This window comes from Microtus oregoni, unplaced genomic scaffold (genome assembly GCF_018167655.1).
Source record: "Microtus oregoni isolate MIOR12 unplaced genomic scaffold, Mior012 000021F_ref0000039, whole genome shotgun sequence".
NCBI lineage: Eukaryota > Metazoa > Chordata > Mammalia > Rodentia > Cricetidae > Microtus > Microtus oregoni.
This window is the reverse complement of record NW_024543080.1, coordinates 23,671,273-23,686,078: the sequence shown is the minus strand read 5'-3', so window position 1 is coordinate 23,686,078 and position 14,806 is coordinate 23,671,273. Positions and strand designations below refer to the sequence as shown.

At 39.5% G+C, this 14,806-nt stretch overlaps 1 protein-coding gene across 3 annotated transcripts; it reads right to left on the bottom strand.

Moving 5' to 3' along the window:
• Positions 1-2,336: 2,336 nt before the first annotated feature.
• LOC121460967 (E3 ubiquitin-protein ligase RNF138-like) lies at positions 2,337-3,080 on the bottom strand. Of its 3 annotated transcripts, none has more exons than XM_041671667.1 (2): positions 2,501-3,080; positions 2,337-2,413 (listed from the first exon to the last, which is right to left on the bottom strand). In XM_041671667.1, the coding sequence occupies exons 1-2, from the start codon at positions 3,078-3,080 to the stop codon at positions 2,337-2,339; spliced, it is 657 nt and encodes a 218-aa protein (XP_041527601.1). The 3 variants fall into 3 exon arrangements, with proteins under 3 accessions (XP_041527601.1, XP_041527602.1, XP_041527600.1); XM_041671668.1 differs by having other exon boundaries at positions 2,337-2,685; positions 2,971-3,080; XM_041671666.1 differs by having other exon boundaries at positions 2,337-3,080.
• Positions 3,081-14,806: the final 11,726 nt, after the last annotated feature.

Sequence of the window (14,806 nt, the reverse complement as noted above, 5' to 3'; positions counted from 1 at the left end):
TAGCTTTGGTGAATATTCAAGGACACACTTATAATTAGTGGCCACACTGTCATGCCCTCCCTTTAATAAGGAAGGACAGAGTGCAGAGGAACTGTAATACCACCCCCACCCCAAAAAACCTCACAATCATGAAATGAGCACCCGTATACCTCACAAATCAAATTCTTCTGTTCTCTCCAATGATTAACCAGAATAAGACGAAGAGCTCATGTCTGTAAATGTTGATGAGGCCAACAAAGTAAGAGTCATTCACCCTGCTCCAATAGAACACTCAGAAAGACATTGATCTTCAGTTCAACTTAATACACGGAGCTTCAGAATCTCATTTTTAACCAAAATTTGAACCTGAATCTTTCCCTAGTTGTAGCCCAGATAGTGGCATCCCCCAAAACAAACATCCTAGGTTGCAGTTCCCCATATAAATCCTCATGTGTCTTCTTGCTTTCTGAGTCCTTTTGGCAGAGGCTGCTCATTTGTTTCCAGTTGCCCAGACCTGAAATAATCACACAGAAACTATATTAGTTGCAATACTATTTGGCAAATATTTTAAGCATATTGCTAGCTCTTACATCTTAAATGAACCCATTTCTATTAATCTGTATATCACCAAGTGGTTGTGGCCTAGCGGTAAGGTTTCATATGGTGCCATTTGTCTCCTGCATCTGTCTCCTCCAGTGGCTCTACAGCTTCTCTATGACTCTGCTTACTCTCTTCTCTTTCATCTGCTTGGAATTCCCTCCTTGCCCTATTCTGTGCTGCAATAGGCCCCAAACAGCTTCTTTATTAACCAATGGTATTCACAGCACACAGAGAGAAATTCCACATCACCTCCTCTTTTCTATCTAAATAAGAAGGAAGGTTTTAACTTTAACATAACCATTATCAATCAAGAATTATAGATACAATATTTATATATACTTTATCTTTTATCATGACTAAGGAAAAGTAAACTATTCTTCAACTCCATCAAAGACTCCAGAAAGGTATAATATTACCTAAGTAAACAGGAAGTGCATTGTAAACGACGTCCAAAACTTTAGAAATGACAGAGACATCTCACTGCCTGGAGAGTCATCCAAAGTTCTGTAACATTGGGGCATCCATCTTTAGCCTACAGGCCCATAGTATCTAGCATACTTTTCCATGAAGCAAGAAATCTGAAAATCTGTTCTGCCTTGTAATTGCAAAGTCCATCAGTTGCTTTCTTCTGTGTCCTGCAGAATGTCTGGCAGACTCTTTCATGAAGCAGGAACCCTGAAAGATGGTCTCAAGTTCAGCACTCAATTTTCTGTGTGTTCTTTATATCTAGTTCATACAATATAACATCAAGCAGTCCAGGCAAGAGCAGTTTCTTGCTCAAATGACTAACAAACTCCATAAGGAACCTCTTCTATGCCCATCATTCTTTTGAAGTAGATTGGTGCTGCCAGAAGCAGACATGCCTCATTGTCATAAAAAGTCCTAAGTTCTTAAAACATTTAAATGCTATATTCTGTAAGTCTTTGAATGGGTTGAAGTATATCCATCCATCTGAAATATATCTCTGTACATCTAGAAAACCTAACAAAGACCACAAGCTTGACTATCATAGATGACTATTAACCTATAATTTTTAATTATAGATTACATTTTTAAATGAGCTGCATAAACACAATACCTTTATCAAGATAGGCAATATATATATAACAAAATGGATCTTAAATTTGTGTCAATAAACCAAAATCCATACCAATGCAAAGTATTCATCTCTATAGCATATCCCCCTTTAAATGTAAACTTTTAAACAATATTTGGGAATTTGAGCATAGTTCTCTCCAAAACACTTCCTGCTGTTTATTGGACAAAGCATTTCTAGGGCTCATGGAGACCTCTTGGGGGGGGGTCTTGTTCCATCACACGGCATTAGCCTGAAAGGAATCCATAGGTTCTCATCTTTTGTGGAAACAAAAGCAGAACCTCTTTTCTGAAACAACATATTCTTAGACCCAAATTTTGAAATCAAGATATCTTTAATATATATCTTATATGTGTGTGTGTTGGTTTAGCTTAGCAGTTCCCAGAACCAAATAGCTCTCTGTAGTAAAAAAAAAATAAATAAAATAAAACACAATAATATACATAACCCAGACTCTCTGTGTATATTCCATCTTTACATGGCTTATTTTTCTTTACCCTTTTAATCTATGACTGTCTGTACTCTGTCTCTTTAAAGACTTTGTTTTATTTTTTTCATTTTTTTCAGACTGATTCCTTTTATTTAAGGCACATCAAGTTATTGAAATGATGGCTTCATGTAAACTGTCCCTTAGGAGCGATTGTAGAGCTGAGGGGAGTCTCTAGATGTTGACATGCAGAGATTCCTCAACTGCAATCTGGTACTGAGTTTCCTCATCCAGTTGAAGATTCATGAAAGCTCCATAATCGAATTGGTGTCTCTCGTTTAGATGACTAACAAAATTTCTGGTAAGCTGAGTAGGGTTGCCCCATGGAAGAGATAGACAAATCGGGCAAATGGATGAAACAACATGAGATCCGTGGTTGCTGTTACAATGATCTAGCAAACGCTGTCGGGTCATGTTTGCTTCTTGGCACAGAGGACAATCAAAAGACGGCTGATCGGATGGGATTGCATTGTCTTCTAGATAAGCCTCAGCATTTTCAGAGGTGGATGCCTCGCTGTTGCTGTTACCCTCGGAGTCTGGAGACAGTTGGAAGCTTGAAAGAGTTGGAGTTGAAGAAACTCCAAACTCATCTTGATACTTTTTGCAAGTTTTGTAATGTTGCCTCATGCGACAGAGTTCAATACGTTGGGAACAGTATCGGCAACCACCAGGAAAACTTCTCATGATTGTCTCGAGGTCTAGGGCCCTCTCTGGACGCGCTCTTTCTCGTCTAGTCACATTTCCACGGCACAGGGGGCAATGGATCCGGCTCTCCTTCATTGCAGTTAGGAAGCATTTTCGGCAGAAAATGTGCTGACAGGCGGCAACCCGAACGGGCGTCTTGAAAACTTCTTGACAGATTGGACAGTAGAAATCATCTTCGGTGTAAGGCGTGGAGGCAGACTCATCCTGTGCCATGGTGGTGATGGATGGAGGCCCAAGGTAATGGCAGCTGTCAATTCACAGCTGCAGAGGTGGCAGTGGCAGCCTGTAGCGTGATTCCCTCTGACCCTCCAAGTGGTGCTTCAGGTCAAACTGCCTCTCTCTGCTGCCGGTCGGTAGAGGGATAGCCCTATGCGGTCCAATTTCAGTCCGTTTCTGTCCCGCAGTTGACTGTATTTTGAGTAGTGGAAACCCAGCAAATGAAGGGTGGCGCTCTGTTGTCATGAGCCTCAAAGCCCACCAGATCCGAAGCTTATGGTAATGGGGTCCTTCCCTCTCCGCCGCCGGCAGCCTACTTGTGGTTGAACTGCTGCCTGCCTAGCTGGTGGTCACTGCAGAGTGGATAGCCATACTACAAAGGCCTCCTTAGCAACCAGCCCATCACTCCTTCAGCTGGTTGTGACGTAAGCTGCACCAGGTACATTTAATTTACCAAGATTTTTTTTTTTTTAAGTCTAGGTGAGACTGGTGAAACAGGCTTGTAATCCGAACCAGTAAGAGAGGCCGAGGCAGGACGATCGTGAGTTCTAGTCCAGACTGGGCAATTTAGGGAGAAATTTAGGGGGTCCCTCATCTGGAAAAATGTAAGAAGAGTTCTGCGAATAGAGCTTAAAGTTTCTGTTGCAGCATGTACAAAATGCTAGGTTTAATCCCTAGCACCACATAAAGTCCCCCAAAGAAATTCTTCTGTGTGGCCAATTAAGGACCACTGTTATCAGGCAACTGTCTATTTTTTTTAAACCGCTTACTTCTTTTTATAACTGTCTGTATTCTTTTTCTTCTCTCTCTCTCTCAAGCCTACATACATACATTTATCCAACACCGTGACCTATTAGAGGTCTTTTCCATCTGACTTTGTCTTTATTGCATGTCTGTTATAATTTTCTGACCAGGAGTGCTTTTAAAATGGTAAAGAAGCTTGATTGCAGTGGCCCTGGATGCAGCTCTGCCTTGCTCAGGCTTTCAATATGGTGGAAGTAGATCACTGCTGACTCCGGAGCTGCTGGGTAGAAGCTGTTCTCACCATCTCAACTCTGGGAAGCTCCGTGCAGCATATAAACCCTTTTTATATGAGTAAAAGCTAAATCTGCCATGCAACACACTGCAGGGCCTGGAAATATCTCTGTGTATGGTGGTGGGAATTCTCTTCCTGTGCACTCCTAGCCGACCAGATCCCATCACCCAATTGAGTCGATTGAGTCGGGGCGCTGAGCCGGGGTATGTTCTCAGCTACTTTCCCCGCAAGCAGGCATATAAGCACCCAGGACCACAAACCCCACAAACCCCATTCAAGTGCTCAGCCTCCGGAATGAGCCAGAGTTGTTCCTGCAACTAGCATGAACCAGGAAGCCTTCCCTAACAGAAACTGCATGGTTTTTGTTTTGTTTGGCTTCTACTGCTGAATCAGGAAGACCTCTATTAAAGGAACCCTGGCGCCTCACTGCCAGCAAACAGCCCATGGGGGATTGGAGGGAATGTGGCTACCAAGGAGCTACACTTGCTCCCATTTATATGGGTCTAAAAGCCCTCTTTTTCTTTTTTTAAGCTTTTTTAGGCTTTATGTGGATGCACATTGCCAAATATTGGGTGTCAGTCTGTTGGCAGAGGCTGTTCGTCTGTTCCTGGTCACCCAGACCTAAAATAATCAGAAACTATACTATTTATGCATTGCTAGCTAGCTCTTATTTTTTAAATTAACCCATTTCTATTAATCTGTGTATTGACACATGGTTGTGGCCTACCAGTAAGGTTCCATACAGTGACATCTCTCTCCTGCGTCTGTCTCCTCTGGTGGCTCCATGGCTTCTCTCTGGCTCTGCCTACTCTCTCCTCATCTCTATGCTTGGAATTCCCATCTTGTACTATTCTGCCCTGCAATAGGCCCGAAGCATCTTCTTTATTAACCAGTGGTATTCCAGCATACGGAGGGGAATCCTACATCAGGGTGCCTAGTGGTTGCTCTTCAGCTTCACTAGGACTTGCCCTGGACCTCTTTCAGGGTGCACTGAACTTTGATGTAGAATTGCACACTTGGAACGAGTCTTCCTGGAGGCCAATTTGTCATAGCCCTTCACTTGTCATTGTCTATGTATTCCTCTATAGTATCTGTAAGTTTTTGTCTTTCATTTATACCTCAAAGCCCTCTTCTCCTTTCCAGCATCAGCTACTTTACCGCTGCAATGTGGAAATATTTGACCCTTTCTGTGGGAGCTCAGCTTTTATTCATCTTAATAGCATACTACTATTTCCAGAACTGAATCCACAAGCAATGGAATGAATGACTAGTCAACATGAATCCAGACTCAAAAGTTGGTATAAAGACTTGAAAAAGACCAGTAGACATAGACACGAGGCTTAGTCTTCTCCCAGTCTTATAAAAGTAAAGCTATCTGAGCAGCAAACCATGGAAAATTATTATCTATCTATCTATCTATCTATCTATCTATCTACCTACCTACCTATCTCATTATATATGTATTTAATGTACAAATGTATGTGTCTGCTTATTTGTACCATACATGTTCAGGGGTTCTTAAAGACAAGAATATGGTGTCTGACCTTCAGGAAATGGAGTTAGAGATGGTTGTTAATTACCTGGGTCCTGGGAAGTGAACCCAGATTCTCTAAAAGAACAGTAAGTACTCTTAACTGCTAATAAAACATACATCCCCCAAACTCAACAACAAAAACCAAACAGGATCATTCCCTGAATATTATAGCAGAAAGAATCTTTAATGACGTAAATAGTGATTCATGATTTTAATTCCATCACTTGATAGGCTGAAACAGAAAGATTGCTATGAGTTCAAGGCCAGCTTGGACTACAGAGTAGGACCCTATCTCAAAAGAAAGAATGAAAGAGATAAGGGTGGAGAAGTAGAGTGAGAGGAGGAGGAAGAGGAAAAGGGATGGGAGGGGTGGAGTTAGGAAAGAGAAAGATATTCAGATCTCCCCTGCCCTGTCTTGATGTTACTCCATTTTGCAAAGAACAATGGTTTTTCAGATTTCCTTTTGCTCTTAGAGACTCCATTTTACAAGAAGCATTTGACTATTATAAGGATGGAGAAAAACTGTACCTGGATGGTACATGTGGATTGCACCATCTCTATGGCACCACTCATCCTGAGCAGTCTGATAAATCCTGGGAGCAGAAAGAATGCCAATATGCAAATTTGCTGAAGTAAATTGGGACTGTAAGGGTACATGAAATTATTAAAATTCTGTCAGAGAAACCAGGCACAAAATCTTGCTAAACATACCAGAAGAAGGAAAGAGTACAACTTTGTCCTAGCTTGCTTTTTGTTGCTTACACATCTCAATCACAGTCTATAAGTGAGGAAAGTCAGGACCGCAACTCAAGCAAGAGCCTTGGAGGAATTCTCTTTATTGAATTGCTCTCCATGGTTTGTTCAGTTTGCTTTATTACACGAACTAGTACTACCTGCTCAGGAATGGCACCACCCACAGTGGACTTGGATGTGCCACTTCAATTATTAATCAAGAAAGACACCTCGTATTATAATAATGACACCTCCTACAGACCTGTCAGCTGACCGCCCTAGGTATGTATCAAGGACCTGTGTTTCCCATGATCTTGAACACAATCTTCGCTGTGGATGTGGTCTACATGAGCTGCTATCTGCCCATTTTCTACACATCCCTCTGAACCTGTCTTTTACCCTCTGTTTGATTTTCTTGACTCAGTTGATCCTGCCCTTTCTTATTTGCAGTTGGACTCCACCCAACAGCTGTGCTCCATCTATGCTGCAGCAGCAACAGTAGGCGCCTACTTGTAAGTCTAAAAGCCACATCAGATGTGGTGTGACTTTCCATTCAGCTATTTCTCCTCAGTGCTGAGGACCTTGTATCTTCACTATTTTAGGAACGTTGGCCATTCAGGCCTCTCTGAAACTCATCACTTCTTAAACTCCTTTAAGGCCCTTCTGCAACACACATACACACACACACACACACACACACACACATACTAGGTAGATGACAGATAGATAGATAGATAGATAGATAGATAGATAGATAGATAGATAATAGAGACAGACAAAAATAGATAGATTTAATCCATGATATGCATTGTATAATCTGAGGTTTGTATTAACAATTAAGATTGTAATACAAGAGCCTTTATTTGCCTTGCTAGGTATATCAAGGAAAGCAAGACTATCTGGAAAGTTGAAACCTACTGTGCCTTGTGAATTTGTCATTTAATAAATTCTGACATTGTGAAAAGAGGTAAACATGGTTATGTTTGTTTCTGTTATAGTAAACTTATCACAAAAACTATGAACCTTTAAAACATGAAATTTCTGCCTTCATTTACACACAAGGAAAACAAAACAAATCTCTGAGTGGTTAAGTAGAAAAGTACCTACAGCTAGTGAACAGCAGTAGAGAGAACTCCCAACTTTTGTTCCAAGGTTGTTTGAGGGATGGCTACACGATAATTATTCTGTTACATGCTAATGAAGGAAATTTGGTAAGAGAAGCAGAGATTTCCTTATTCCATTAGCGCAAATAAATAGGTTCAATTGAAATCCCATCACATTTCCTTGCTACCATTTATTGTTGGGGAATCAGGCCATCGCTGAATATTGCATTTATGGAGCCAATTTCCCCACAAAATCTCTCCTAAAGCAGGGATATTGATGCCTTTCACATAGTCTAACCTACTTATGATTTTTAGAAGCCTAGGAGTGGTATGCTTTATCACTGTGGGACTCAGTGTCATCATTTGCAAAATAAGGACAATGATAAGCACCTATCTTTCGGGATTGTTAACAAGGATGAGATGCTCTAGCGCATGTTAGGACAGTTTTACAAGTGTTCAGAATAGATCAAACACTAACAAAGTGTTAGCCATATTACTAACCAACACATTTGGTCGTTATTCTGTTAAACCTGACACTTTTTTTTTATCTCACTGCCACTGTTGAAGAGAATGTCCTTTATTAATTAGAAGTAAAATGCTTAAGTATGTTAAAACATTAGGAAATTAGCACAGAGTGTGAATAAGTTTTGGTTAAAGTGAAAATGAGAACATAAAACCATGAATTTCTACGGCATAGTTGAGAGGTCATGGCGCCTAAAAGATGAGCATAAATGTACCTGAATGAGGAAAATTAACCACAAGGGAGTTAGAAGCCCAGACACAAACTTCAAAAGCCTCTAATTATCATTGCTGCTGCAGAAATGAGCCCAGTGGTATAGCTGGCCCTCGATCTGTGATCCTGCTTCAGGATGAGGCCTCCAGTGGGCACCCAGCCCAACGATGAACTGTCTGGACAGCAGTTACTGTGGCAAAACTGGCAGCACGAAATTCATGGGCCTGATCCAAGAACTTGTACTCATACACTGCTTGGCTGGAGCTGAAAACTAGACAGGAAATCATGAAGTTAAGATCCAAGGTGAGGCAAAATGGCCATGCTTGACTAGGAAACTAGGAACCAGCAGACATCAGATACATAGTGTTCCCAGGTAAATGGTTTTTGAGTTTACACACCTGCTTTCTGTGGTGGGTATGTCTCAAGACTCCTTCCAGGGGGTGGGGGACCTGTGAATGATTTGTCTGAACTTTGTACTTAATGGCATTTTTTCAGGGGATTCCAATATCAAAGCAGCTCATATGTTCATACTCTGTAAGCAGGATACATTTTCTTTGTGAAGAGGGGAAAGGTGGCCTTTTCTAAGTTTTAAGATTGATCCCTAAGTCAAATTTTACATGCTTGCTAAATGAATAGTGCTTAAATCTTCCCCCAAGTATTCACAATGTGTAGACTGCAATAAAAATGCTAGTCATTTAATGCTGATCCTTAAACATGGTTTAGGTTTCATTGTTTTAACTTTTACAATTCAAAATCTCTTCTTTGAGGTTTGTACAAAGTATTTTGATCACTTTCCCTCCCTTCCCTAACTTTTCCCACATTCATAACCTCTTTTTATCCACCCAACTTTTTATCATTTTTTTAAAAATTAAAAACAATAACAGCAACAACAAAACCTATAAAACCCAATTTGTGTTTCCCAAATATCTTTGCATGTGTGGACTTCCACTGGAATAGGATTGCCTTACCAAAAACCACATCTTTAAAGAAAGCAGTCTTCCTCTCCCAGCCACTATCAATTACCAATAATGTCTCAAATAGGGGTGGGATGCCCGGCCCACCTCTCCAAACTTCTAGGAAATTTGTGTAGTCTGAGTTTGAACAGCTCTGGTGCATGCTGTTAAAACAGTGGTATTCAGCTTGTGAGTCATGACCACTTGGGGGTTAAACGTTAATCGACTCTTTCTCAGGGGTTATCTAAGACTGTTGTAAAGCTCAGATATTTACATTACAATTCATAACAATAGCAAAATTGCAGTTATGAAGTAGCAATGAAAATAATTTTATGGGTGGGAGTCACCACACCATGACAAACTGTATTAAAGGGTCTCAGGATTAGGAAGGATGAGAGCCACTGTTCTATACATTTATATGTGCAAATATCCTGTTGTGTCTAGAAAACATTACATATTTGTAGTTCCTCAATGCCTCCGACACTTACAATCATTCTCCTGTCTCTTCTGCAATAATCTCTGAGTCTTAGGAGGAAGGAATGCTATATAGATGTCCCAATTAGAGCTGAACATTCCCCAGTCTCTAATTTCCTGCACCTTGATCAATTGTGGACTTCTGTTTTAATCACCATCCGTTGAAGAAAGACATTTCTAGACAAGAGTTGAAAGATACACTAATCTATGAACATCATGAAGTTTTTAGAAGAAAATTTAACACTGTCATCTCAGTGGAATAATGTTACTAGGTTCTGCTCCAGGGACTATGAACTGTTTAACCACACAGGTTCTTGGTCTGAGAAATGAATTTAGGTGTATGTCTCATCTTGTAGAACAGGCCTTATATCTAATTAGAAAGTGGTTGACTACTCACATGAAATTCCACTGTTAAACCAGCAGCCATATTTGCCATGGCAGTCATCATTTTAGCTCTCAGAGTTCACACCTGCGTAAGGTTGATGATTAGATTTCCAAGACTATGAAGGCTATCCAGCAGGGATGAAGCTTCCAAGTGGATATTGGATTGGTTTCTTTATGTTCTATAATTCAAACATATGGTGTCTTCAACAGTGATGTCTTACTACCACATTCTAGGATGTAACCAAAATCATTGGCAATAGCCTACAATGTTTAGGGATCTATGGAACCTCAATGGTCAACGACTCCAGTAGAGGTAACCCATTCTTGACTTGTCACTGTTTTGTTCTTTTTGTGTATTACCCTATGGTGTGTGGTAAATTTGTCATCCTGTTGTAAAGTGTCTCCATTTTACACACACAAACACTAATCCATGCACACGTGCATATGCATGTGTGTTTGGAAACTTACATTAATAGAATTCCATATAACTTCTAGAAAGAGTCTTTGTTTTTACGTTTGTGTCTATGCACTAGTGTGTGTATGACTGTAGACATAATTTGGAAGCCAGAAGAAGGTGTTGGATGCCCTCTGTCACTTTTAACCTATTCCTTTGAGTCAGCGTAACTGCCTAAACCTGAGGCTCACATGTTCTCTGCAAGGCTAGAAGCAAGCAAGCACCAGTGGTCTTGTGTCTGTCTTCTTTGAAGCTATGGTTATTGCTTGCTCAGATCTATCTCGTAATATGGATGCTGCAATCCAAACTCTCATTCTCATGATTGAACAGCAGTCCTAAGCACATAGAGTTTTCTCTGAAACCCCTAAAATATGTTTCAATGAAAAGCTAGCCTCACAACATAGAATGAAGTAACAGCCGTCTAGAGATGCTATAAATTCTACTATTTTTGTCAAAATTTACTCTGAATTAAAAAAATAAAACATTGCAAGCACAAAAATAAGTTTTAAAGAACTGTACCACATCTGTGATTTCCTTTTTGAAGATAATAATCATGTTAACCTGTTATTCATCACCCCAAGGACATTTATGTCACTGTTGCATATGCAAACAAATATAAATAACATGGAAAGTTGTTTCAAATTTTCATATAGATAGTATGTTTTCATATTGATAGTATTTTTATGGTAATCCTAGTTTTTATCGCTAACAATACCCAAACAAAATTCTGAATAGCTTTTATGCTGTTAGTGACTAGTAAATCTGAGCTTCTCCCATCCTCTGGTTCCTCTGCCCCTTCTTTGTGCCTTATAATAGAAGAAGAAAACCTTAAAGAAAGGGGGTTTACACTAGTCATTTAGTCATTTTGACTACAAAGTCACCCATAACATTTCGTTCACATTCTGTTGCTCAAAACTTGTGACATGATCACTCTAACTAGAGAAATTTGGGAAATATTAAGTGTCCACCTCAAAATTATAGTTTCACGACGCATTCAATCACAGCAAAACATTATAGGAATATACTATGATTTATTAATTTATTTGTTAATTATTAATTATTTGTTTATTTTAGCTTGCTAAAATTTCTCACATATGCACACACCAAAAAAAAAAAAAAACATTCTTGAACATGTACCTTTTTCAGATCAACAACAAAGTAAACTGAAGAATGACATTTCTAGTCCATAAGGGTGGGTGGGTGGCTGTGAAAAGCTATGACTAGCCTCAGAACTGAAGAAGCTTACTTTTCTATCTAGATAATTAATTTCGGTGTCCTCATTCATCCAAATACTTAAGAATACTTGGATTATCAAGGTTTAAAATGTTTTTAGAATTAAGAATAAACTGAAGAATGGCTGATTACCTGTGTGGTGTTATGATCTTTTCTTGTGTTTAAATGGCATACTTTTTTTTTCATTGTGTTCAGAAATTCTGATGCATTGTAAATTCTTTTACTGATTTATCCATTTTCTTTTTAGCTATTCAGGGTCTGAGACAGGACACACAGAGACATGAGCCTTTTCCTCCTTGACTGGAGGTCAGAGGACTTGAGCCTATCTTTGCTCTTTCAGAGTCTTTGACAACAGATATGGCTACCTGCCCTGTCCTAAGTTACTTGGTGTTTTGGACATTAAGATGGCCCATGGGGTTGAATCCGCTCCACCCTGACAAAAGGTCAGAGAATTCAAGCATACTTCTGCTCCTTCTTTAAAATAAGAGGTTTGACAGAGGGAGTGGCTGTCTACAGCTTTCTTGATCTAGGGTGTGTTCAGTGCACATCCCTGCCCAAACATCAAATACTTTCCTCAGGAAATAATGACTCGATGTCTCAAGTACTGAAACAAGTAACTGTTCTGGATGTCCTTTGTGTCATGGTAAAGCAGTCTTCTGCCTTCTTCCCCCCATTTTGTATTGGGTATAAAAATGTATGAAAAATAAAGTAGGGTGAATTCAACTTTCAGTATCCCCTGAGTGGCCCTCTTGTTACTATCCTGTGTCTCTGTGATTCTTTCTTATCTCTGTTCTTCCTACCTAACATTTATAATCTTCATGCCCCCACCCTAGAACGTCCTAACCCACTGCAACTGGATCATGGCAGAAGTCATTCTAAAAGGTGGATCACAACATAATATTAATTTGATTTGATTTTTGCCGATAATATTCTATATTTTGAAAAGTATATTCATCATATACTTTTAATGGTTTTTTTTATATTTGAAATAATTCTTGCCTTATAGCTCAGATAGTGTCCAACTAACTATATATCCTAAAAAAGCTTCGATTTTGATGTTCCAAACTCAGTTTCTTTCTTTCTTTTTCTTTGGTGGGGGGGTTCGAGACAGGGTTTCTCTGTAGCTTTGGAGCCTCTCCTGGAAATAGCTCTTGTAGATCAGGCTGGCCTTGAACTCACAGAGTTCTGCTTCCCTCTGCCTCCTGAGTGCAGGATTAATGGCATGAACTACTACCACCTGGCTCTAACTCCATTTCTTAAATGCTCAGATACAAGTATATACCAGGCTATCAGGTAGAATTTAACTGTCTAATGTTATGTGGAAAACAACCTGGGGAGTAGTTTAGTATATGAATCTTTTCATCCTAGTGTTTCTTCTCTCTCTCTCTCTCTCTCTCTCTCTCTCTCTCTCTCTCTCTCTCTCTCTCTGTGTGTGTGTGTGTGTGTGTGTGTGTGTGTGTGTGTGTGTGTGTGTGTGTGTGTGTGTGTGTTATGTATCCAGGATTCTTTTTCACTTATTTATCAATCAATCCTAAAAGCACCAAAAATCTTACTGTCTCTTATACATCTCTCCACAATCTATAATGGTGCCATACATATATAATGGTGCCAAAGATTAGATTCTAGCTTTTATTCTGAATATTTAAGATTCCATGGTCTTGTGATCAATCTTAAGAGCTACCTTGAAAGAGTCATCTATTTCATTATTCTACAGATTCCTTCAGCTGTTCTTTGTTGCAAACTTGTCATGATTAATTTTTAACATACTATGGTGTTTTAAAGGAATTGCATTGCTATTTAGACTTAGAACTGAGTGAATATTCATGTTATATTGACTTTCTATCAGTAATACAATTTTGTGATTTTGTGGCTTTCTCTCTATAAGCTCTTATATTTAGCAAAAATATTCATCTCTATTCTTTTACAACACTTGGAGGTATTTCTTATCCCACAAAGAAAAATCAAACAATTTTTCTCAGTGGATAACAGTTGTGTTACTACAACTTAATTCTATAATTATTTTCTTTGAAAGAAAATCGTCTGTCACAGGTTATACATTTCCAAAACAGTCAGTGCCTCTTCAGAGATACTAAGGTAGTTTGAACGTGACTGGTCCCTATAAGCTCTCAGGGAGTGGCACTATTAGGAGGTATGTGGCTTTGTTGGAATAGGTACAGCTTTTTTGGAGGACATGTGCCACTGTGGAAGTGGGTTTTGAGCTCTCATATATACTCAAACCATATCCAGTGATTCAGTTTACTTCTTGCTGCCTGCAGATCAACATGTATCAACTCTCGGCTCTTTCTCCAGCACCATGTCTGCCTGCATGCTACCATGCACTACCATGATGAAAATGGACTAAACTTCCGAAACTGTAAGCTAGCCCCAAATAAACGTTTTCCTTTATAAGAGATGCCTGGTCAAGGTGTCTCTCACAGCAATAGGAACCATAACTAAGACAGATACCAATGGATAAATCCAGATTCTTTCCTCTACTTTCAATCTACTGGATATAAATTCTAACTTTTCATAACTATTACTCCCCCAATTTATCATTGGCTGGAACATCCCATAGAACTCAGACAGTGATTTTGCTATTATTATCCATTATTAATAAATTATAAAACTGGAAAAAAAGATGGAAGAGGTGCCTGGGGAATGGTCCAGAGGAAGGGAATGATGTTTCTAGAGTCTGTCCAGGTACCAACCATACCAGCACCTCCATGTGATCATCAACCTAGAAGCTCTGCAATTGTCCTTTGGAGAATTTCTGAAGACATCACCATGGATCTATGACAGACTTAATCAATAGCCTCAACATTTGCCCTTCTTTCTTAATGGGAGAATGTGAGAAGTCAGACTGAACGTTCCAGCCTTCTAATTAAAACTGATTCCCCCTGGAAACCAGCCACTTTCCTGAAGATATCCAGGAGCTCTGGTCATAAATGATGTCAGTAACATAGAAAATATAAATCCCTTTAGAGATCCTAAGAGCTTTACAAGTTCTTTTAGTTGAGCTTTGTGTAATGGTCTGCTTTGTCCCTTTAAGAGACATGCCACACCCACTCCTCCCTCTCTCTTTGCTCT

Coding starts and splice junctions, on each gene's coding strand:
- LOC121460967 (XM_041671666.1), bottom strand. CDS start 3,080: ATGGCACAGGATGAGTCTGCCTCCACGCCTTACACCGAAGATGATTTC.